The sequence below is a fragment of the Opisthocomus hoazin genome, chromosome 1, assembly GCF_030867145.1.
Source record: "Opisthocomus hoazin isolate bOpiHoa1 chromosome 1, bOpiHoa1.hap1, whole genome shotgun sequence".
Taxonomy (NCBI): domain Eukaryota; kingdom Metazoa; phylum Chordata; class Aves; order Opisthocomiformes; family Opisthocomidae; genus Opisthocomus; species Opisthocomus hoazin.
The window spans coordinates 107,696,291-107,720,298 of NC_134414.1; the positions used below are offsets into that span (position 1 = coordinate 107,696,291).

The 24,008-nt window shown below is 49.1% G+C and overlaps 1 protein-coding gene across 2 annotated transcripts; it reads right to left on the bottom strand.

Annotated features, from left to right (window-relative positions):
* Positions 1–1,656: 1,656 nt before the first annotated feature.
* On the bottom strand, positions 1,657–19,069 carry KCNE2 (potassium voltage-gated channel subfamily E regulatory subunit 2). 2 transcript variants are annotated; one of them, XM_075432381.1, is made up of 3 exons: positions 15,989–19,069; positions 3,347–6,288; positions 1,657–2,426 (listed from the first exon to the last, which is right to left on the bottom strand). In XM_075432381.1, the coding sequence occupies exon 3, from the start codon at positions 2,406–2,408 to the stop codon at positions 2,031–2,033; it is 378 nt and encodes a 125-aa protein (XP_075288496.1). In that variant the 5' UTR covers positions 2,409–2,426; positions 3,347–6,288; positions 15,989–19,069; the 3' UTR covers positions 1,657–2,030. The 2 variants fall into 2 exon arrangements, with proteins under 2 accessions (XP_075288496.1, XP_075288486.1); XM_075432371.1 differs by having other exon boundaries at positions 1,657–3,209.
* Positions 19,070–24,008: the final 4,939 nt, after the last annotated feature.

Below are 24,008 nucleotides of genomic sequence, written 5' to 3' on the forward strand. Positions count from 1 at the left end.
CCCCGGCCGGAGCGGAAGGCAGCCCCCTGTTTCTTCCCAGAAAACAGCGATTTTGAGGCGTTCCCAAATGCCCGGGGGTGAGGGTCTGAGGGCAAAGCAGCCCGGGCCGCCGCCCTCCGCCTCGCCGTGCGGCCTCACGGCCCGTCTGCTCGCCGCCGGGAGCAGGGCCCGGGCCGGGGGCGGGAGCTGCCGCCCGGTGCCGGCGGGGAGCGGGGTCGGGCGGGGGCCAGGGGTGCTGGTGCGCCGGGGCGAGCTGTGCCGGGGCGAGCTGTGCCGGGGCGATCCTTCGCCCGCAGCCCGCCCAAAGGGGCTCTTCCTTGGCTGCGGCGCGGCCCCGGGGTCCCTCCGGCGAGGCCCCGGCGCCGGGCTGCAGAGCACAATGGGCACCCGGGGGCCGGGGGAAGGTGCGGGCCGGGTGGAGAGAGGCCCGCCGGGAGGCTGAGCGGGGGCCTGGGGAGCCTTCCCCGGCGCCCGCGGCCTGAGGTTGTTGGAAGGCCGGGATTGCTGGAGGGCCGAGCACGGCGCCGGCGAAAGGCTCGTCCGGAGCGCGACGGCAGCTGCTGCGCCCGGTCTCCGGAACAGCCCCCAAGACGAGCTGACGCTCCCCACACGAGCGAAATGAAACTGTGGGAAACGCAGCGCCAGACGTGGCTGAAGCATTTCAGCCAAAACTTTCTAAGAACAAACAACAAGCCCACACGACAGGCAGCCAGCATGGGGACTTTTAGCTTAAGCGATTTAAGTCTGGCAACATGAATGGGAGCTCAAGCCAGAGCCTTACAGAAGGAAGCACGTTTTAATACTAGAAGTGTCACCAGTTCTGAACATAAGGAAGAACTTCTTCACTCTGAGGGTGACGGACCACTGGAACAGGCTGCCCAGGGAGGTTGTGGAGTCTCCTTCTCTGGAGATATTCAAGACCCGCCTGGACGCAGTCCTGTGCAGCCTGCTGTAGGTGGCCCTGCTTCGGCAGGAGGGTTGGACTAGATGACCCACAGAGGTCCCTTCCAACCCCGACCATTCTGTGATTCTGTGATTCCCTGAGAGCCGGCGTTGTGATACCTTAGCAGCACAGGAGAAGATTAATCATCTTGAAAACCTGCTTCCCGGCCAGTGGAAACCAGTACCCAACACAGGAAACACTTAGGAAGCACAGCGATGGGACAACCTTGATAGCCGGCTATGGAAATCGCTCCTCTGAAAGCCATGACGCAGGATCTCAGTGGTTTGTACTGAGCCCTGGCTGATGGGGTGTAACCAGTGCCTCCGTCAGCCAGCTGGCACCCCAAATAGGCAGATTGCTCCGAAGAACCAGAGCAGCAGAAGGGACAGCTTGGCCAGCTATGGACTTGAGGAAAGATCATGAACCTCTGGAAGCTGCCCTAGACAACCTGGACATGCTCCTGGATGAGCTGCTGGTTTAGCAGCTCTTCTGCTATAAAACAGGCCTTGTCAGAAGGCCATGTGTCAATCTTTGCTGCCAATGAATAATGAAATCAAAATGGGAGCCAGATCATAAAAAAAAATAGTTTGGAATGAATGTGTGTGGGTATAGGTTACCTCCTATGATTCATACCATAACACATTGTTCAGTCAATAGATGGAGATTTTGATATTTTACTGTATATTTTCAAGTTATTTTTAAGATGGGCTCATTTTTAAGATGATCATACAATTTGGATCTAAAGCAGCACTTTTGACCACTAATTCAGTTATTTTGAGGTGGGAATATCCAGATCTGCTTCTGGATTTGGAAAATGCTAAAAAGAAATCAAGTTGTTCACGCTCTTGGTTTTATTTTCCCGAGGAACAGAATATCAAAGCAAAGCACAATCATGCATTTTTCTTGGGTGTTCCCCGACCAGCTATGCCAAAGCCCTCATGGGAAACAGTAACGTTGATTTCCTCAGCGCTCCGCTCCACATTGACCTCTTTGTTAATTTAACAAACAGTTTCACAGCTATTTGTAGTTCCAGTGAGTTCCCTGTCCGTGGCTTTATGATTTCCTCATTGCTGATGTTTCCAAAAAGTTAAGGTGATCCAGGGCTTGTTTTGTCCCTTGCACCCAAGTTTTCATGGATCACACACTTGAGGTCTTCTCTATTCAGAACCTGGCTTTTGTACTTCTCGCCCCAGTCCTCAACGATGTACTGATGATAGGGGTCATTGGAGTGCTCTCGCCTCTTTGATTTCACAGTGCTCACCAAGATCGCCACAATAATGAAGGAGAACATCCCAATCATCACCATCAAATAAAGGATAACATAGTCAAAGTTTTCGGCATCAACTTTGGCTTGCAACTTATCTGCCGCTTCTGTCATGTTTTTCCTCCAGCTATTCATGTAAGTGAGAAACGTTTCCTTGAAAATATCTTCCACCGCCCAAGTGAAGTTTTGCATTTCAGCCATCCTTCCAAGTCACAGCTACTAAAGACAACATGATACTTATTTTAATCAGATATCTATACTAAAGCAGTTACATTGGTTTCTTCTGTTTGCATTATGATAACTAAATAATAACACCTGCCACTTGCCAGTGAAAATGTAGTACCAATTACAGATCAGCTGAGAATCCCCATCTCTGAGTGTTTCAATATGTTCGGAGGCCTTAGTCCCTTCAGAGGTCTCAGTCCCCTCCTCACTCAGGTCACTTTTGGTCTGTGGAAAGCCACATACGCTCTGGAGAAGTCCCGTGAGCATGGGCCCCCCATGAGCTGTGTTGCAGGGGTCGAGGCACCCTGCCTTCCCTAGCGAGGCAATAGCGATCGGGACGATTTGAGGAAAGCCGCTGTCGTTTTCTGCCTTTCTGGTCTAAAGAGAAAATGACTGGACTGCAGCCTGCTCGCCTGGAAAAAGCAAAGGGTCTGGTACAGTGTTTCGGTCCTGCCCTGCAATGCTTGAGGCCAACCAAGCCCTCCAACGTGGGGCAAAGCTTCCGCAAAAAGTCACTTGATTTCAGGGCAGTTTTCGAGCAATGGTGAGCTTACTGCAGCCTGTGGTAAGGGATGGTGAGTTTTCATCACTAATAAGAAATTGTGGTGTTTGAACTGGAGTTCAGCAATCCACCTTCCTCTGCTGGTTGGGCTAGCCTTGCGATATCAGCATGCTGAGAGCAGGCACACACACACAGAGGACGCAGGTACATGTGCACATAGGTCTCTACACACACTTGGGCGTAGGGGATAAAGATGGTCTAATGAAGTAAACAAGCTAGAAGAAAATCCAAATACAAATGGTCTTGAATTTTTTTTGTGTGTGTAAAATCTCTCTGCTTTTTCTTTTATTCAGAACAAAAAAATTATGATGCTTTTTCAATAGGAAATAAAGAAATGCAAACAGAATCTTACCTTTCCCGTGTCCTTCTGTAGTGAGATTCACAGTAACTCAGAATTTTTAAACTCCAGTGAATAATGGTGATGATGCTCTCGAAAGGAGCAGAGGTATCCTGAGCAGTAAGTAGCCTCCAGCCTGCAAAATGCTATAAGCAAGGTGCCTTGTACTGCACGCTTTGTGTTTATATTAAATGCTAAATCTAATCTCACCTGGAAAGTCAAATATTGGCTGACAGCTTACCTCAGTCATCCTGTCAGATGCTGAGTGCTATTCTTTATGCTTATTACTGCAATTTCAGATAAAAGAGCACTGTTATGCTTTCTAGGGGTAAACATCGATGGAGCTCGGTCTTTGTTGACCCAGACAGAAGAAGAGTAAAGATGAGCTCTACAAAATAGTGGTGATGAGGATGAGGATGAGGATGATTATAATAATAATATTCCCTGGGCTGATATGGGCACGAGAGGCTGAGCACTGAGCAGGCAGTGCAAAAGGCCCGCCAGCCTGTCAGGCAGCTTAGCACCCACAGTTTGTCCTTCCTTTTCTTCCACCAGGATCACACTTGTTAGTGACCAAGCCCTCCATGAAGCCCTTGCTGTGAGAAGCAGGTCCTCATACGCAGCCAGGACCAGCTCTGTTCTGTGTGTGCCTCGTTAGAAAAAAGCAGAATTAATTAATGTTGATTTTATCTCTAGCAAATAGCACATGCTCACACCTAACTGAAATGCTCTGAGTCACACCTTGGAGGATAGCAGTCTGCTCAGTGAAATGAGACAACTTGATTTTTAGTCAGCAGCGGTTCCTGGCTATGATGGGGACATCCAAGGGAGAGGGATCAGGGTAGGACTGTGATGTGCAGTGCTCCACAAGCACATGGGCTGGGACAGACCGTATGTAAAAAATATTTCAATTTTACAGGTAGTCCTGCCTAAGCAATTTGCAGAGAAAGCAGTTTCTCAGGTAGCTCTGCTTTGAGGAAGATAAAGCAAACATGGACTACCACTGAATCAACAGCACGTGTCAGAAAAAGGGAGATACGCTCTTGGTACAGAAAGATGTTAATTCCTGAGGAAGCCCTCCTGGTGCAGCGCTGCTGACATTGTCATGGTTACTGCTGTCGCTGCTTGTGGATGGCTGTCTGTGCACGAACACCTCCCAGCACGGGGGTGAGCTGCTGGCAGCATTTCCTCTGTGATCCCCGGCTCGTCTCTGGCCGTCTCCCATGTGCCCTTGGTGTGGCCCCTTGAAGTCAAGGTAACTGGGACGTTCATTCTGTTTGCTTTGGTGAAACTCATGAGCCAGAGGGACCGTGGCAAGCCCAGTGTCCTGTCCCGTGCCACTGGCGACGCGCCCGGGTCCGTCCCACCTGGATAAAGCCACCTGGAGCCACCAGCATGCTCTCGGAGGAGCACCCAGACGCAGGGCCGTGGGCCTGGCTGTGGAAATACGAGAGGAGCCATGGAGGTTCCCGAGCAGAGTAGCTCAGGAACTGCTGCCCTGGACTGCCGGTTACTGGGTGAAAGGACTTACCCATCCTTCAACCAGCTCTTCTACCATCTGTTCCTGGCGGGTCCTGCTTGGCCGATACTTACAGGCATACGCTCGCACACAGGCATATCTACGTATATAAAAGATGTGTATGTTGTCAAGCAGACATGAAGTTTAACTGCCAACTCTGTTCTCAACCGCACCAGAAGAGTCCTTGAATAATCCCGTTCTGCTGTGTGTCCCGCTGAAGGTCACGTTTGCTAAGGGTGTGCTTAGTCTCTAAAGCAGTGAGGTGATCAAGGACAGGCTGCGTAGAACTGGTTAAAATGAAGGAGGAGCAGCCAAACATCATGGGCAGGGAAAGTGACTGCCTTAATACTAGTCTCCCAAATGGAGAATAATATGAAGTAAAATGCTCCTAATCTCAGTGGAGAGAGGTAGGAATGGCTGGTTGAGCCTCCTGTCTCCACCCCAAGAATGACTAGGTCATGGCCATCAGGAAGAGTCCCTGGTGACTGGAAGAAGGAAAATGTCATGCTCATCCTTGAGAAGGGCAAGGAAGTCCCGGGGAACTGAAGGATGATAAACCCCACCTCAAACCATGTGACGATTAAGGGAGAAATCATTCTGGAAGGCATTATCAGGCGTGTGAAACATGATTGGAAATGGCCAGCATAGGTTTACCAACGGCAAAGTGCGCCTGATCAAGCTGGTTGCATTCTATTGCGAGGTGATGAGAGGACTGCTTCAGTGGATGAAGGCAGAGTGATTGTGGTGGTTTACCTTCGCTTTAGCAAGGTTTCAGCATGGTCTCTCATAATATCCTTATAGCCAGATTGGAGAGATAAGGACCAGATGTGTGGACTCCAGAACTAACTGGGCCACTGTTATGGGCAAGATACAGTAAATGACATCCCATAGGACGTCTGGATGCTGGGCTTCATGAGAACCAAGGAGATTAGTGCTTTTACACCCATCTGTCAGCTCCATCACAGCAACTGGCCATTCACTGATGTGGCAACATCTGCTCTGGCCTCCCAGGTGTTGTGGAGCAGGTGGGTCCATCCTGTGACAGGGTGTTGTCGTCAGCAGGAGGTACACCACATGCAAACATGCACAGTATTTAACAATTAGTATAGACAACATTAGAATTGGATGTGTTTTCACATGTAGCAACCCTGTAGTCTTGAAGGCACCATTCGAGGAAAACGTTTTCTTTTTAGGTGTACAGTAGGCCCAGAACTGAATGATATTCGATTATTCAGAACATTCATGACTGATAACCCTTCAGGGGCTGTCGAGCAATGTATTCATTTGTTGACTGCTTTACAAATCCTGTGTTAGCCTTACTGGTGAGATGGTGAAGAAGGTAGCAGACATACTGAAGATCTTGTGATTAGACCCAGAGCTCGTAGGAGGGTTTATGTGAGTTCATTAGCAATTCATCTCTCCCGACATTTTGCAATATCTGTTGTGAACACACAAAGGGGTACTCATAAATAAACACAAATATGCATACACATAACATACATAGATCAGTATCTATAGGATTGGAATGGGTTGCTCAGTTTTCTGTGTTTCCTGTAGAAGAGAAGATTAGCAGAGATTGCTATTGACAGTGATCTTTGTTCCCCAGATATTTCCCTTCATAGGAGCATCCAGTATACTAGGTCACTTTTTTCCAGTCCTCCATCAGTTGTTTCCCTGTATTCTCTACAATACACAGATAAACATCACACTTTATTTTAAATATGCAGCTGATATATTTATACACAGCTTTTGCCGTCTTCTTTTTCCTTCTGTTTCTTTAAGGTGAGGAAGTTAACCATACATAATTCATGAATTATTGAGTTCTTTACTTAGGATCATGAATTTCATAGGGTTAATTCTTAGAAGCAAAAGAATGTAGCTGTTAAGTGTGGTTATTAGAGAGGTATGAGTATCCTTACTTATGCACCTGTGTAATTTTCCTTCAGTATTTCTTGTGTCTGGTTAAATCATAGTATTGTACTATTCACTGTGCCTTTCAGACCTCAAACCTTTGTATACACAGGCTTAACCTACAATCTTCTCAGCCTTTAACTACTGATATGCTATGCTGCTAACTACTGATACTTAGACTGCTGATAGCATTTAATTAGCTTCCCTACCGCTTTAAACTTTTTACCTGCTAGATAGCCCTCCTAGATTCCTTCTGGTATTTACACGTTTGCTTAAAAGAACAGTAGTGAAATTGGCAGTTCTGTCCCTGGGTCTGTCTGCTGCTTTTCAAGTTGTTGTCTGTCAGCCAGTCACCCTGTAAAATGAAAAGACCTACCAAGGCCACTGGGATTTTATAGTTTGGCCTTAACTGTGACTGCTGAAACCTTTCCTCTTAAGATTGCTAAAGATTACATCTATTAATTAAGTTTGATCTGTTTCTTTATGTTGATTTTTGTTTATAATCCAATTTTTACTACGTCGGGACATTTTCTAGCTGCTTCTGGTTTCATGTAACAGTGTTGGTAATTCAAGATGCTGCCTCTTTATTTTTTGTTTTGCAGCTGTGGTTCTAGGTCTCTTACCTCTTACTTGCATTCTTGTGCTGAGCCTCTGCAGTGGGTCAGCTTGTGTAAGCTAGCACCTCTCCAGGAGCTTTGACCACCTCTCCTGGAGCTTTGACTTCTACCTCTCAAACATCTAACTCCTATGCATCTGTTTGCCATTCCTCTGAGCAAATCATTATGGTTTCATTTTCTTTCTGCATTCACCCCATGAATGATGGATGTTATTTTCTTTCCCAGGGTAAGGGAGTTAGGACTGGTACATCTTTTGCTCTCAAGGGTATGGTTTTCAGCACAGCTAGGAGTTTTGATGTCTTGCCCTGTACAGGTTGGGTTTTCTTTTTAAGTGAGGAAATCCTCTTGTAATTGTTTATTTCTTATGTAACTGTTTTTCTATCTTTCAGGGAGCAGCGTTTAGAGGTTTCATCCTCAGCCTGTTTTCCTGGGCCTTTGTCCGCTCAGTGGTAGATACGTTTAGTGGTTCGATGTCTGGGGCATTCTGTTTTTCTGAGAGACCTTGAGCCTTAATTGTGTGTTATACAGTTTGATCACCTATTGTAACACTTGGGGTACATGTGCGAAAGTATTAACCCCTGTCCTTTCACATAGAATCTGATATGGGTGCCAACTGAGAGGAACAGCTGATGTGCTGGAAGGCTGGCTGCTATTCAGAGGGATCTTGACAGGCCATCCCCAAAATGTTCATCGTTGGTAAAAAACCTATTTCTGAATATTGGAATAACTCCATGTCTGCAGATTGCTCCCTCCTCACATCAGGGACCCACATCGGAATGCAATGTCCTTAATACCTTGCATAGAAACAATGAAAAGAGTGCAGACAGTGGAGAGGGACACCTGGAATTGTCCTTTGTGATTAAATAAAAGGATGTTTGACAAAGTGACATTTTCCAGTCATCACTGAAATGAGAGGAAAAGCATTCAGAAGGAAAGTGAATTTTAACCACACTTTGTTAAGCAGTACAAGCATAAGCAAGACTGTGAGGAAAACCCTTTGCATCTATGAGAAAAGAGTATTTCATCAGGATGTGTCTGACAATGAGGGACTCCAGCCTGAGCGGTTTCTTAACTCTGAATTCTTGAAAAAACCAACCAGGGGCTGCGGTTTCTTAACTCTGAATTCTTGAAAAAACCAACCAGGGGCTTGGAAAAAAACAAGTCAAGTCCCAAGCTCTGACTGTGTCTTGTGCCAGGACTGCACTGCAGCTGAGATACCGGCACCTGCCACCCTGCCAAGAAATGCACTGCTCCCCTCAGCCCGGGCTGCAGGGATGGAGAAATCGTGGCCAGGCAGAGACCGCATTCATTCAGCTTTGTTGCTATGGTTTTATGTGTTGCTGTTGCAAAAGCTTTAGAGGATAAATAAGGGTGTTGCCTGCGCATAGCATTTAAATGAAAAAGCAAACACATATTTCACCATGCCTGATGCCTAGCTTCTAGCGACTTAAGGAAATTCACTCCTCAGCCTCTTTGAGACCCTTCTGAAGGCAAGACAGAAAATAAACACCTTTCTGAACAGTGACCACAGGGATGGCTTGTTCTGGGGACAGATAGCTCTGAGGGAAGCGTCGTCCAACACGCTGCAGGTAAAGGGCATCCCCACGTCAGTCCTGGAGAGCACGCGCTGCCGAGTGACCTCCGCTCCCAGCACGGTGCCCACATGCACTGCTGATAAACTGGGCAGCAGCTGACAGGGTGGGACTAACAAGGGCTACCTGTTGTGGCCACACGCCCAGGACCACCTCAGTGTGTGTGTCTGCACAAAGGCTGATCAGCTCTCCCGTGGAAACCCTGTCCTCGCTGCAACCCAGGCAGGCAAAGGGCTCCTGGAAGGCAGATGGGGCTGTCAGCCCCGAGCCTGACCTCTTCACACTGCCACCACCTGAGAACAGCATCCTTCTGGCTGGGAAGATGAGATGTGGCACCTCGAATGCATGTATGTGTGTCCCTCAGGGAAGAAAAGATACCCGTGCACGTTCCCTCCTAAATATCAGGTGGATTTTCGCTGTACTTCCAGCTGTGATTAAAATATTGTTGGCTGCAGCTACACTGCAGTGCACCACCTGACGGCAAGGTCCTGCTCAAGGCCAGTGTCATGAAAGGCAAATTTAGTGGTAATAACTAGCAGCAGCAGTTTTGTTCCTAACAGAACTGCTGAATCTGTCCATTGGATGGGAAGCTGCCAGTCAGTTGCTTGCTGGGCTGTAGATAGGAACCAGAAAGCTCTGCAGACACACACACTCCCCTCCTGCCTGCACAAGCACGGTTGGTGCCAGCCAACATAGCTGCCCTCTGCTCCTCACACATGCTCTCCAGGCCCTTATGGAGAAATACAATCAGTAGCTCTGCCAGAGCAGATACAGAGTTGGAGAGATGGTAGTAAAGAGTCGGGTGGGGAGTACAGCGCACACAGCGAGGTGCTGGTTGTGCCCACCCGCACTCTGCTTCCACAGAGCACCTCTGAAAACCACAGGCCGTTTGCCATCAGTGGTTTGAGCTAGCACCAGTGGTGGTACGGAGGTACCACTGTCCCTTGTGCCTCCCACCGAGCCTGGGATCTGGGGCCTCTGCCCTGGGAGCCCCTACACAGCTCCAATGCTTACACGCTTCACAGCTACACCCCTTATCCTGGAAATAAAATTGCATCATGATCCATCATGTTTGCCCTGTGCAGAGAGCCAGCCAGCGTGAGCCTTAGGTGTCATCTATACCTGCACCTCAGTTTGACTTTCAGTGACGTCCACAGCTGAACACGATGACAAATGAACATTTCTTCCTTCTGTGTGTGTTGGCTCTTTAGATGCCTGGGCTGGAGAAACGAAACATCTCTCTGCATGTCCTCGCCACTTCCCCACAAGGCATCCAGAGACAGGCAAGGTGGACCCCAGGTGGTTGGTGCGAGGGGGCTGAAGGTGTTTGCTTTGGCCCCAAGCTGACCTGAGGTTCTCGTCTGGGATTACGCTGGGTAGTGGTTCACAGAAATTGCAGCGCTGGTGTGCAATGGCAGCAGGCATCACGCCGCACCTGCTTGCTAGCAAAAAGCCATTTCTCGCAGCCAAACTCACGGGACCCTGGAGTCTCCTTAAGAGTGAGCTGCGAGTACCAAGGAGTTTCTGGGGAACAGAAACTGGGAGAGGCACCCTTGCTGAAACCACGTTTTATTGCAAAGTCCTGTCCTCATAAAGCAGAAGGAAGGGAGAGCAGCAGTTACAGCAACAGGCCGTGGGTTTGGCAGGAGATCGTTGCACTGACAGAGGTCACTGATTGCAACCGCTCCTCTGGGCAGGGACGGGGCAGCCAGCAGCTTCTGCTGGGGCTGAGCGCCCACGGTAGCACTGCCTGGCTTCGAGTCTTCTTCCTTCTCCTTTCGTATCCCAACCGCAGACGGTGGCCTGTAAGCTGGATCCAAATCCTGACTGAGTCTCTGAGTCTTTACGAAAGGAACTTGTCCCCTTCTTTCTTCACACAGTGCACTGCTAAGCTGCGGACCTTCTTGCTGCAGGACACTGTAGTTACTAGTAGCTGGCAAGTGTTCAGAAGCGATTAGATTGATTCAGAGAAGAAAAATGTATCAAGAGTGCTTGAGTAATAAGACATCATGCCCTGTAACAGCAGACTGCTGAGGATTGTTCTGTGGAAGCGTGACTACATGCTTGCCCCACTTTTACATTCTTTCTTAGGCTTCCAGGTTTGTCCCTTCCCTTGACTGATTTCCTCACTTAACAAAACCTCCACACCCTGTCTGGTAAAGGGGAGGGAGAGGTAGGAAAGAGGACACTGGGAAAAGAAAAAAAGCATCTAGGAATCAACCTGTCCGGTGGAGAACATAGAAAGCAAAGGGAAGGGTGTAAAGGTCTCCAGGATACTTCCATTAAACCTCCCCCTCTGGGGGCAAGGGTGCCAGGACTTGATGGGTCTTCAGATGGGACCATGTAAATAAAAAGGGGAGGGCAGGGGAGCAGCCAGAGCTTTTCTAGGAGGCTCTGCAGGGGTCAGCTGAGAGAACCCAACCTGCCACCCTCAGGGTGCTGTGTGCCAGGGTGTCCCTCTTGCTGCAGAAGACTGCGCGGACTCGTGGCTGACCCAGGACAGACATCCTTATGTTGTCGTAGCCCACTGATGCTCCAGAGTGGGGCTTCAGCCCTGAGTTTGATGACACTGATGTGGAGTCACAGCTGAGAAGTGGGTCAGGACAGAGGTGCAGGGGTGCTCAGGCCAGCTTCGGTACCAGCCCTCCCATGGGCTGCCGCTCCAGCACGGCCCAGACTGTAAGCGAGCTAGTTCTACACTCCAGGCACACGTGAAGTCCACAGGAGACAGTGGGGAATTTGGTTGGAACAGAGCAAGGAGACCCTGAACTGGAGCTGGAGTTTCTGCCAATACCCACTTTTGTGGGGCTTGATGTGATGTTAACTTGCATGTCTGCAGGCTTATGGACTTGTTGCTGAAAAGTAGCGTGTGTGAGTGAATCATCTGTTTTCATAATTCCTCAGCAAAACGAGTGGTCAGATTCACATGAGTAGGAGAGTTCAACCATTCCTCCAGGAGGGCCACCGTGATTCCTTAGCGAGGATGCATTTCAGGGCACATTTTAAAAGAATGCTGTTTAGAAGTCAGAGGACTGAAGTAGGGGATTAAATTCTAACCCCTTTGGTTTCTGAAAAATTACAAGACACTTCTGGGTCTTTAGAGTTTTGTTGGAAGCGTCTCCTTGTATTGCCGAGCACTGCAGATCTGGACAGCAGATCTGTTACTCACCCAGTGGATATGTCTACACAGAAAAATTCACCTGCTCCAGAACAACAAGCCGTGCTTCAAACCAGCTCACAGCCACGTGTGAAAGGCTCTGCTGTACCTCACACTTCATCTCTCTCCTACCAGACGTGTTTAGCTGGTGATCAAGACCTGCCTCCTGCATGGCCATCAGGTGCTTCTGCTCAGGACGAGCCTCCTTTGAAAGTTGGGGCAGGCAGCGAGCTGCCACTGCCCCGTTGCTCGGAGGCCGTGCGAGGAAGCACTGTCCCAGCAGCGTGTCTTCCCAGCAGGTACCCTCCGGGGCAGGTGACTGGCAGAAGCTGGGAACTGAAGTGCTTGCTGCATAGCATGGCTGTCTCGTCCTAGCCAGAGCCCAGTGCAAACCCATCCCTTTTGCACAGGAGCCAAATGAAACTGCCTACAACCAGCACAGTCTCACATTAAACAACTTTGTGTTTAAAACTCCACCTTTGTCTGTATGCATACATGCAAATGCATGCCTACATGCAAACAAATACATTTAGATATTCTAATCCCTTCTATTTGTAGAGGCTGTATGAGTGCTTTACTACGGAGTCAGGGAGGAGAAATGGATTGGAGACCCCAGGATACAGCCTGAGGCTTGCAAAGGCTGAGCTTAAGCTGGAAATTCTGATAAGAGCACCAGTCAGGGTGCAGATATGTGGCAGTTAATGTAGGAGCAGAACAAAGCTCAGCTCACTGCTTCATCCGCACCTGTGCAGACGCAGCCCTCGGTGTGAGCTCAGCTTTTGCTGCACTTCTTCCAGGAGTGCACCAAGGCCTCTTCCCACCCAGATACCTGGTGGGTAAATGCTGCCAGTCTGCTGGAGCTGCTGCTGGCCCTGGTTCTCACACCGGAGGAAGGCTGATAGCCAGCAGTGTGCTACCTGGTGGGGCCCTCTGCTCAAAACCTTGGGGCTAGGGAGCAAGCACATTGCTTGAGTGCAGCAGCCACCCCTCAGCCACACCTCAGCCTGTGTGGCTCTGCCTCCCATGTTGGGAAAGAAGAGACCTGAGAGCTGCTCTTCTTGTCTTGTGGCCTGTGAGCAGCTTCGCTGCTGGTGGGGTCCAGGCACCAGGAGCCCTGCAGAGTGCCTGTGCCACGTCACCCTGCGCAGGCGGGAAGAGGAGGAGAGCACCCAGCGCAGGCTGTGCCAGTATTAACTGGTACCAGTATTAGCTGGTAGGAGCACACGGTCACTGTGGCCGTGTGCAGTCTGCTGACGAGCTCAGCATTTTGCAGAAATGTCAGGTTAGGTCTAGAGCTGCCATACATTTTGGGTTTAATGCACTCCATCGCTGCGTATTAAAAAACCTGCTGTTTGTTTTTCCCAACCTGTAAACCTGGATATAGCCTGGTAGAGATGCTCTTTGCTCATACTTGGGACTTTAATGGAGTCTTGTGATCGTGGAACCAGTTGGTACTGCTCACACAGTGATAATGAAAGGGGAGCACAGGCCAGGTCAGGACATTTTATTGAAACAGAAAAGCAGAGCAAGCACCCTACACAACCTCATGAAATGGCATCTTCTGAGCCCAACTCCACTGTCAGAAAAAGTTACATTACGCTGATATTTATTTTGGCAGAAAAAAAAATCTGTGTTACACACAACAATCCATAGAGGTCATTGAGGACAAACCATAACCCGAGGCCCCGCATCGCCCCAAGGCCTCTGAAAAGTAAAGACAACTGATCATTTCAAGCCCACTGACAAGGAAGGACAAGAAGTGTGTCAGCAAGTGATTTAAGAAATAATTGCTCCTTTAACCTGGTATATGTTGCATCCTCAGCCTCCCTTGACCTCGGGCCCATTTGCTTATATGGCCGCAATGCGGTTGTGCAAACTGGCTTTGCAATCTGCCCGTGTCCAGCTCCCGCTTCCAGCAGGGTACCCTTCCCAGCCCCGCCGCCTTGCCTGCGCCTTCCCTCGCAGCTGGCCTCGGCACCACGCCGCCGGTGCTGGCTTGGGCTGCGGGGCTGCTGCCATGTGGGGGACCCGGCACCCCAGCACCGGCCAGCACCGGGGCCGGTGCTCACCCTGCCGGTGCTCACCGAGCGGGGCTGGCTCCCTGCCGTCCCTCGTCCTGCGCTGGCTCTCCCAGGAAGGTGCCAGGATCCGGGGGGACTCCTTGTGCCAATCCACATGGCCACACATCTTCACACCTCACTCCCGGGCCCGAAAGGACATGTGGTTTTAGATAATACCATGCACTACTTAACTCGGCAAGTATTCCCGTGGTGAAGAACTGCAGCAACTCCATGGAGATGGTGGCAGCCTCATCCTAGCTTTCCAAAATCAGCTGGAACCTTCCCGTTGACATTAATCTCAATTTAGGGAGCCAGCAGTGGCTGTTATGTACATGCCTGACTTTGAGCAAATGCTAAAGTGCTGTTCTGAGTAAAGATGATCTGCTGAACCAGAGCCTCTGCGGGGAGATGGAGTGGATCCAAAAGAAGGTTATTCTGGGTAAGCTGCCTGAGGGATTTCAACAGATAATTTTGGCTGTCCATATAGCACCCTATCTGGAGAAGAGGAGAGTAATCTTTTAATTGGATTCCATCCGATTAATTACCCTCCTGGATCTGCTAGCATCCAGTGCTCTAGAAACCATATTCTGTCATCTCCATCGAAGACCCCAGTAAAGAGCCATGGACTGTTGATTTACTGTAGATTTCAAAAATACTCTGAGTGTGGTAGCCAGGAACATATATTGTAAGCCTTGTGGCGTGGCATGTACATTTATCCCACCAAAGTGATGGAAGTGCGTTTTGGTCCTGCTTTCGTTTAGTTCCAGGACTGTAGAATGTGTTTCTCCTCGAAGTGCCTTCTTTGAGAAGGGTGAGTTTAGCATTTCTGCTGTTGCCCTTCACTGGCCATTTTTGAGATGGAAGAAAGAGCAGAAATTACCATTTTCATAAAAATTCAGTCACTTTTAAAATAAATTAGATTTTTCATAGTGCCCCAGAATGTCTGAAGACCTGTGCGATTGGAGTACGCACACCTTTTTGTGTGTAGAAGTATGTGATTGTTGCGGTTCATGTAGGAATATGTTCACAAAATTTCCATCTCCTGCTGATAACTTACCCTGCTTTTGCCTTGACCCAGACCATTCAGAGGTCTCATTGTCTCGGTGGGGTAACCACAGTCCCCACGCTGGTGTCTCCTGGGTGGCAATGAAGCTGCCCAGAGCAGCACGGAAGGCACCGGAGCACAGCAGTCAGTGCGCAGGCTGCCAGGGCAGGTCTGGGGTCAATACCATGAGCTCTCTAGGACAAGTGGTAGTTTTGTATTTCAGTCTAACGTGTTGAATCAAGCTCCTGTTTTGTGCTCTTCTGCAGGGATTGCCATACCTCAGGCACTTGCAATGCAGAGATTTACGATTACCATCGCTCCTTCTCCATTAGAGACTTAGCTACAAGCCTGGTGTGAAGTGCAACCCTTCAGCCTAAAAGCTGATCTTAGCCTGATCTTGCACCCTGGTACATTCAACAGCGTGCCAGGCCCACGCAGTGGCGTGTGACCTAAGGGGATAGATGTATCAACCATCAAGGCATCTATATGATGCAGGAGAGGAATTGTAAGACGCTTGGGTGCAGTGTGACTATGCATTATCATCTAACTCGGTGGGGGTGAGCCTGGATCTTCATTTTAAAGTACTTACTACTATTGTAATGGCAAAAAAAAAATAGTACAAGGTTCCGAATGCAAACCAGTTACAATAGACACAACCAGATTTCAGCTAAAAATTAGCAATTTGGTCCCACAAACATGAAAGAGAATAGTCTGGAGTCAAGTGGGTGTTTATATGTCTGTTTGTCTCCTCCTCACCTGCTCCAGGTGCTTTCAGAGCTGACGAATTTCAGCTTGTTGTCCTCGGGGAGACGGGAATCAGCAGACTACAAAGGCTAGGCTTGCCTGTTTTTGCACATGTGTGTTTCCACTGAAGTTAGCCTGAAAGATATCCGAAGTGAAAAACCATCACTCATCTTTTTCCTGCCGCTGAAGTTCTTCAGCCTGGTATTCTATTGCTAAACAAGGATCTTCCATGCGATATTTTTTAAAACAGAAATTGTCCATTTAATCAAAGACTCTTTAAAGAAAAGCAGCACTGCAGGTGAGGGAAGAGCAGACAGAAAGGCATACATAGGGCCTAATTAAAATATGGAATCCATACAATGTAATGGACAATGTTTTGCCTTGTAAAGTATCTTTTACAGTAGTGATGGGAGAAGCTGTTATCTTCCAATGGTCATGAGAGGAAACAATTCTCAGGCAGAAGCACCATCTGCTGGTGGACACCAATTCTGTTACTTCACTTAGAAAGTCTACAGCGAAACTAGCTTAAGCAACCACCTCAGAGAATGTTAGAGGTGCTTAAGAGGCATCTTTGAGACCTTAATCCAAATCCTAAATGTGATATTTACCCATTTTTCACACCAAATCCCTCATGGCACTGTGTTACTCCAGCCCCCTAGCTAAGAAGTTTCACGAACAGATATTTGCTCTGACATAAGCAAAAGGTTTCTTATGTTTAGAAAAGGATCAGGCTTTCAGCCTCCTCTCACTAAAGTCGATACAAGAATTTTCACTGCCTCCCAAGAACCACAAGTGTTTCTTCTGTGGCAGCGGGAGATGCTTCTTAGCGTTGGGCTGCAAAGGCTGTGTGTGTCCCCTTTGTCTATGGAGGTCTTGGTTTTCAGCAAATGGGAGATTTCACTCTGCCCAGAAACATGGATTAAGGGCTGTGGTGGGTTGACCCTGGCTGGACACAAGGTGCCCACCAAGCCGCCCTATCACTCCGCTCCTCAGCTGGACAGGGGAGAGAAAATATAACAAAAGGCTCGTGGGTCGAGATCAGGACAGGGAGAGATCACTCACCCATTACTGTCATTGTCTCTCCCTCCTCCTCCCAAGCGGCACATGGCGATGAGGAATGGGGGTTATGGTCAGTTCATCACACGTTGTCTCTGCCGCCCCTTCCTCCTCAGGGGGAGGGCTCCTTACACTCTTCCCTGCTCCAGCGTGGGTCCCCCACAGGGCCACAGGTCCTGCCAGGAGCCTACTCCAGCATGGGCTCCCTATGGAGTCACAGCCTGCTTCAGGTATCCACCTGCTCTGGCGTGGGGTCCTCCACAGGCTGCAGGGGAATCTCTGCTCCAGCGCCTGGAGCACCTCCTCCCCCTCCTTCTTCAATGACCTTGGTGTCTGCAGAGTTGTTTCTCTCGCATCGTCTCACTCCTCTCTCTCAACTGCTCCCTCACAACAGTTTTTTTTTCCCCCCCTTCTTAACTATTTTATCCCAGAGGTGCCACCACCATTGCTGATGGGCTTGGCCCTGGCCAGGAGCGGATCCATCTTGGAGCGGGCTGGCATTGGATCTATCAGACATAGGGGAAGCTTCTGGCAGCTTCTCACAGAAGCCACCCCTGTAGCCCCCTTGCTACCAAAACCTTGCCACACAAACCCAATATAAGGGCAATCTATCTTGCAAGATTTCCAGAAAAAGGTTAAGATATGGGATGGAAAGGGTGACTGCATTTCACCCAGTGGATACACTGAATGATTAAATATTTCATTGTATTTCAATCAGAATGAAAGGTGAAAAATAATGTGCTATGCATTATCCAGGAAATGGTTAATGAGCTTACAAAGGCACTATGTTCAGTAAGTTTCCTATGTTCCTTCATTAAAAATTTACTCTGGTGACATAATTCAGGAGCCTTGCTTGGCAAGGATACAGAGCCAACCTTCCTGACCTCAATTCCCGCAACTCAGGCAGGGTTCAAAATATGAGTCCAGACCTGGATTCAAATGCTGCAGACCATTCATACATCTGTATAAGATGAACTTCAGCTGTGCATATTCCTCCATTTTAATACATTCGCGTTTGACCTGAGATCTCAGTGCTGCGTTATGAGCTCACCTCTGATCCTAGCCTGCAGTGAGAAATGGAGGGGTTCCTCATAGCAAACTGAGCCTCCTCCAGAAGGACCCCCACTGTTCAAAATCCAAATGTAATAATGTGGATGTGTTGGCAGAAGAAAAAGAGGCTTGAATTGGAGGGGTCCTCATCTCTGAGGTTTGATTTTGCCAGCCCACACTCAGAATTATCATATTCTGCATAATTTAAATAAAAACACGGTTTCCATAGCCAAGGCTTACCTAGAGTAATTTCATCATCTAAGAAGAGAAGTCTCCAACCTGTCAGCAAAGACAGACTTTCTCTTAAAACTGATCTGTAAAATTTACCAATTTTTTTCTGCTTTCTCTATTCAGATTTACATTTGATAAGTATTCTCTTCCTTGCTGAGAATTACCATAAAGTTTATGCACCACTGAAGTGCTCAAGAGTGGGTTGAAGAGAGTGGTGTGTCAGCTGTGTACCCACTTGTCAGGAGGACCAAACCTGTGGGGACAAGATTGCTCACATCTCTTACTTCAAAGGCTCCATATCAGTTTACATTTGGCACATATCACAAAGCCCTTTTCTTGACCTGTAACCCTGGCTAAACATCATGATAAATGAAAAGGAACCTGATTAGATACAAAAGTATCTGGGTCACTTTTGCCAGTGAAGCAAAAGCAGATTTAATCTTTTCCAGAGATGTGGTTTTTCCGTAAATCAGGACAATGGGTCATCCCTTGCTTTTTGTCTTGGAGTGCATGGGACACCACAGAGGATGCAGGTCCCACTAACTCCAGCTAGCATCATTGCTCTAAATACCATTTCCTATTTGAAGGGCCAGCTGAGGTCTTATTAAAGAAGTTAAATGTTTGCCTTATCCCTTCAGATACCAGTCTAGTAACAGAAGTCTGGGTCAGCACCCTATGGTGACCCCAAATTTTGCGTGTGCAGCTGAAAACTATGAAACAAACAGGCAGGCCATGAAGAAATGGTAAAACAGGAAGAAGTGATGCTCTAACCTGGTAAGTTACAGGCATTTTGCTTATTTGTCTTGTAGACACACTTCTGTCTGGAAGTCTCAGAGGTGCTTTAACCACAACACCAGCTCCATTTACAGTGACCGCTCTTTTTGCTGAAATCTTTTGAGAAAGTCAATGTATTTTAGAGCTCGTGTGTTTTTAGAAGATATTTGCTGAAAATACAGACACAGTTTTGCTTGTGTAACTCTAAACAATCTGGAAGCTTCCAGACGCTCTGCATGTGGAGTGAGATTTTCTTTAACAGGTTGGAACTTTGAAGAGAGCTTTATCTCACCAGGCGAAAACAGCATGAGCTGTACCCTGCAGCATCCCGCAGCTGATACGGGTCTGAGGAAGGCTCAGAATATTGTTTCTCAAGGACACAGACACGTACTACCCAGTGGCAGAGCCTGGCTGCTGGCCAGAGCCGCCTCTAGGTATGCTGTCCAAGGAGGTCTGCGTTCGCAGGACTGCATGCAGGGCTCTAATCTAGTATCTGTGGGCCGCCTTCTGGTAACACGACCACCGTGGACTTGAGCAGTTCAAATGAAAATATTGATTTGCTGACTCTCTTTCAGGAAAGCACCTGCAAGCGTAGACCTTCAAGGATACTGAGGTGTGTAATACCTATTAAACTCAGTGGGAGCTAGGAACCAAAATAGTTTTGAGAAATTGAGTGGTTTGTCCAGTCACTGAATGACTCTGTGATAGGACAAGAGGCTGAACCTAGGTCTTCTCAGCTGTGGCTGTCTCTCCTGACCCACTGACTCCTGATACCTTTGACGCAGAAAATGATTTATGAACCCCATCCCCCACAGAACATGCATCAAAATCCTCGCTCTCATACAAAGCCCTACCTTACACCTAGCATCCATACTATCTGCATGATGAAAGTCTGCTTGAGAGTCCCCACAAATCTGACAGTGTCCTAGAATTGCACTTGCTCTTTGAAACAAGGATCACTATTATTAATTCATAGATGAGCAGTATTTTTAATCCGTCATTAATATCACATCATAGATGGCTGAAGCTCACATACTGAGATGAGTAAGGACCAAAGGCTTATCTGAACAGTCCTGGACTTTGTGGAACTGGAGATCAAATGCTGTGTCAGGAATCATTAATAATGGATTGAAATCGTCTATCCCATTTAACAGGAGGAATTCAGGAGCTCAGAGCCATCTTTGCAGTAGAACCTGATCCTGATTCATATCACTGTGTATCGTCTGAGCTCTTCCTAGGTTAACCAGAGCCCCAGAGCAATGTTCCTGCTAAATTTTATGGCATCTTCAACTCTAAGCAGGGAAACGATTGAAATGCACGTGCAGGACAGGGATCAAGATGCACAGCCTGCACAGCATCACAATGAGAACTAGCCAGAAAGCAGTAATCCCCTTATGAAATCTATTTGCCTTCCACCCCAGACTAAAACTTAAACATCTCATCTTCCTCTTGGAAAGGGAATGAAGCTCCAGGCAGGTGGGTGGGGAGGGGGAGACAGAAGCCCAGGGGCAGTCTGCGCAGTGCCTGGGCTACTGAGGAGTTGTGAGATGGGTCTGTCAGAACCTCATCCAAACCAAAAATTTTGAAGTTGTGACAAGTGGGTGAACTCCTTGTTTTGTTGCTGCTTTTTCAGCCAGCTGTCATGGTGATGGATCCAGTCCACAGAGAGGGTGCTAATGAAATACTGCCGTTGTATTCTGGAGAGCACTGCACGCTCCAGCACAGTATTCTCCCTCTGCCCCTACCACTGGCTGCTGTGAGAGGTTGGACAGGAGTGCCTGGATGTGCATATGAACAAGTTCAGAAGCAGATTAATCCAGAGGTTTGCCCATGGACGTCAAAACCTTGACCCTCCTCAGGGCTTGCTCTGTCTTGGGATAGCAGCACCTGCAGCAGAATAGCATGCGTCTGAGCTTGGCCCAGTTGAGTTAATGACGAATTATTTGCTGACACAGTAACACATGAGCATCGCTCCAGCTAGATGATAAACCGTAGGAAACGAGGAATCAGTTGTCCAGCTTGCGGCTTGATGTACATGTTAGCTATGTCTGGGTTACCTGTTGAAGATGGGGGCTGAATCTAGGAGAGTCCAACGGAGTGTCAGAGATCCCCTGGAAGGGCAGCTGCAGCTGTGCAAGCCTGCTGGGAATGCTGAGGTGTATAAAGGGGGCCAGTATGCATGGGAATAACTCTCCCAGTTAGGTTAGTGCTCACAGAGAGATGCTTACACACACGTGGGGTTACTCCGGAGGCAAACGCCAAGCCTAGGCTGGTGCCATTTACAGAAGGAGCCAGGCAGAAGGAGGCATGATTTACGCTGGCTGAGAAGCGCTTAGCCTTCCTCTGAATCCGGCTGAGCGGATCGAGGGCAGAGTTACCGTGATTCAAATTTTTCCTTTCTGCAAGCTGGTTGGCGTTGGAGTTCGGCCACCCGAAAGGCCGGTGCGGAGAGACAGATAGCCCTACGAGCTGGCACTGACGTTTGCTCGCCCATGGTGACACGCAGACTGGTCTTGGCTCTTGCTCTCTGCCTGCACCCAGCTCGGGAGAAAGCAAGCCAGAGGCTCAGCCTGTCCACGCCGGGTGCCGTTTTCGGGAGCGACCACGCCGTGTCCCCACAGAGCTGCGCTTCCCTCCCTCCGCCTACCACCAGCAGCCCGACCAAGTGGCAGCTCGTCTGCATGCCCATAAATATACCCCTCTCCAGCGCTGCGCTAACCCCTACTTACATGTTTGGAGCTGGCAGGAGAAGGATTCTGACCTTCAGCTGCGACCAGTCCGCTCGGTTCAGGCCTGGTGAGGCGAGTACGATAGTCGTAGAAAAAAAAACAAACCACAAACCTCCCCCCACCCCCCCCAACAGCATGTAAAGGTCAAAATTCAAGGTCTGCTGCTCGTTACTAAGAAATAACACCAGAAACCTTCCTCGTTTGCATAACACATTTCATGCTGAGACCTGAAACGTCCCGAAAGCAAAGGTGAGCGCCGCCAGCCTCATGTCACAGACGGACAAGCGAGCCGGTTGCCAAGCCCAGGCAGAGGAGCGCAGCAGACCTGAACCTGATGAGGCTTCTCTCTGCCCGGGCTCGCCCCACCGGGCCCCGCTCCCAAGCCTCTGCAGTATGATGACAATGTGGGGTCTTGTTTCCCTCTGCCGTTAAACGTCATGTCTCCCTGGCTGTGGGATGGGGTGAAGCAGCTCCCGCCTTACCACCCAGCTGTGCCTCCCTGGGCGCACACAGCTGGGACCTCCCCAGCACGTACAGAATCAGACGTTTCAGAAGCACCCATCGCACCGCGGCAACCTTTAGGACACCTCCCTGACTGCGTGACCGGCCGTGCACGTGGCAACAGCGTTGCTGAAACACCAGCGTTTGCAAACGTATATCCAGAGGGGCAGAGCAGTGTGGGCGATGACACCTCGTCCACCTCCCTTGTCTCTTCAAACACAGCATAACACTTCAAGAGCTGGGCACTGCAGGTAGGACACGGTGTCCTCTCGCCTACATCTCCGCAGCCAGTGTGCCAGCCTCCTGACACCCATGGGGCCAGATAAAGCCTCCTGACACCCTCTGGGGCCAGATGAAGCCCACATAGTCCTCACTAAATGGGGAGGAGAGGTTGAGGGGAATGGGGAAAAGAAATGCGTGCGGGGCTGTGATTTCACAGAGCAGAGCTGCAGTGGCCGTGGGATACACAGAGGTCCCTGGCTAGAGTGGCTGCTGACGGAAACACAAATTGGAGGGCAATGCCGGGCAAAAGGGATAAAGTTAAAGGATACCTTCAAGAGCAGGAGCAACCACCTGAGATGGGGAAGATACTTCTACCTCGAGTATGAAGATTTCCAGGAAATCCCTTGGATAAAAGAAAGATAACTCCTGACCCTCCAGCAGGTTGCAGCACATTCGAAGGAAAACTCACAGCTGTCATGAGAGAGGAAGGCAATGACATGTCAGCACATCCATGCGACAGTGGGCCTTATCTTGCTACGGAGGCACCACCAGCCCGGCAGCGATCGTCACCCTTTGACTGGGATCATCGCTCCCTGGCAGCAAGCCATCTGCCCCTAGGGCCAGACCACCAGCCCTAGCTCAGCTAGGCACCCATGCCATGCCTCCACCTACCAAGGTCACACCACCAGCCTTTCCATCAGTCAGTCCACTTAGCATCAAGGACTCTTCTGCTAAGGAGTCACCAGGTGACGCTACCATTTTTGTTGCTCTAGAATAACTTGCTGGGAACTCTGCTGGTCCCCAGGATGACCCCCAGAAATACGCCATAAACAGCAAAAGAATGGAACCAGTGAGTCTGGTTTTGAGCAACATAATTTTATGTTGATGGATCATGGTGGAGGAGCCCAAGAGAGAGCCATGGGACACAGCCCTGCAGAGCTGGCTGCACGAGTGGGAAGCCAGAGGATAGGCTCCTGGGATCAGATCCAAACACAAATGTTCACTCCCTCCTTTACCACATAGGCTTAAAGACGTAGCAGTGCACGGACTCCTGCCCTGCACGTGCCATCCTAGTGGAATAGATTGTCTTACTCAGGAAAACTGTAGCTGCCATAGCCTCCCTCACCCGGTGCAGGCAAGTTGCCTCACGCAGTTCTACCACCGATGGCACAGCCTGCTCACTCTGGACAGTACACGTGCATCCAGGCCTGAATTATGGCGAAACCCTTCATCCTACACTCCCCAGCAGGCCATCAGGCAAAAGCTTGACCCCCGGAAGATCTGCAACAGTGTTAGGGAGGCCATGGTATAAATTAGGGAGAGTCAGCAGTCCTGACATCAAGTGGTACCTTGTGCAGCAACAGAGCCTGTACAGTGACCATACAGAGCTGGAGATGGATATCACAGAAAATGCCTACCAAAAGCTGAATATCAGCACTGAGAGTCCTTCCCCGTAGAAGGCAAGGAGT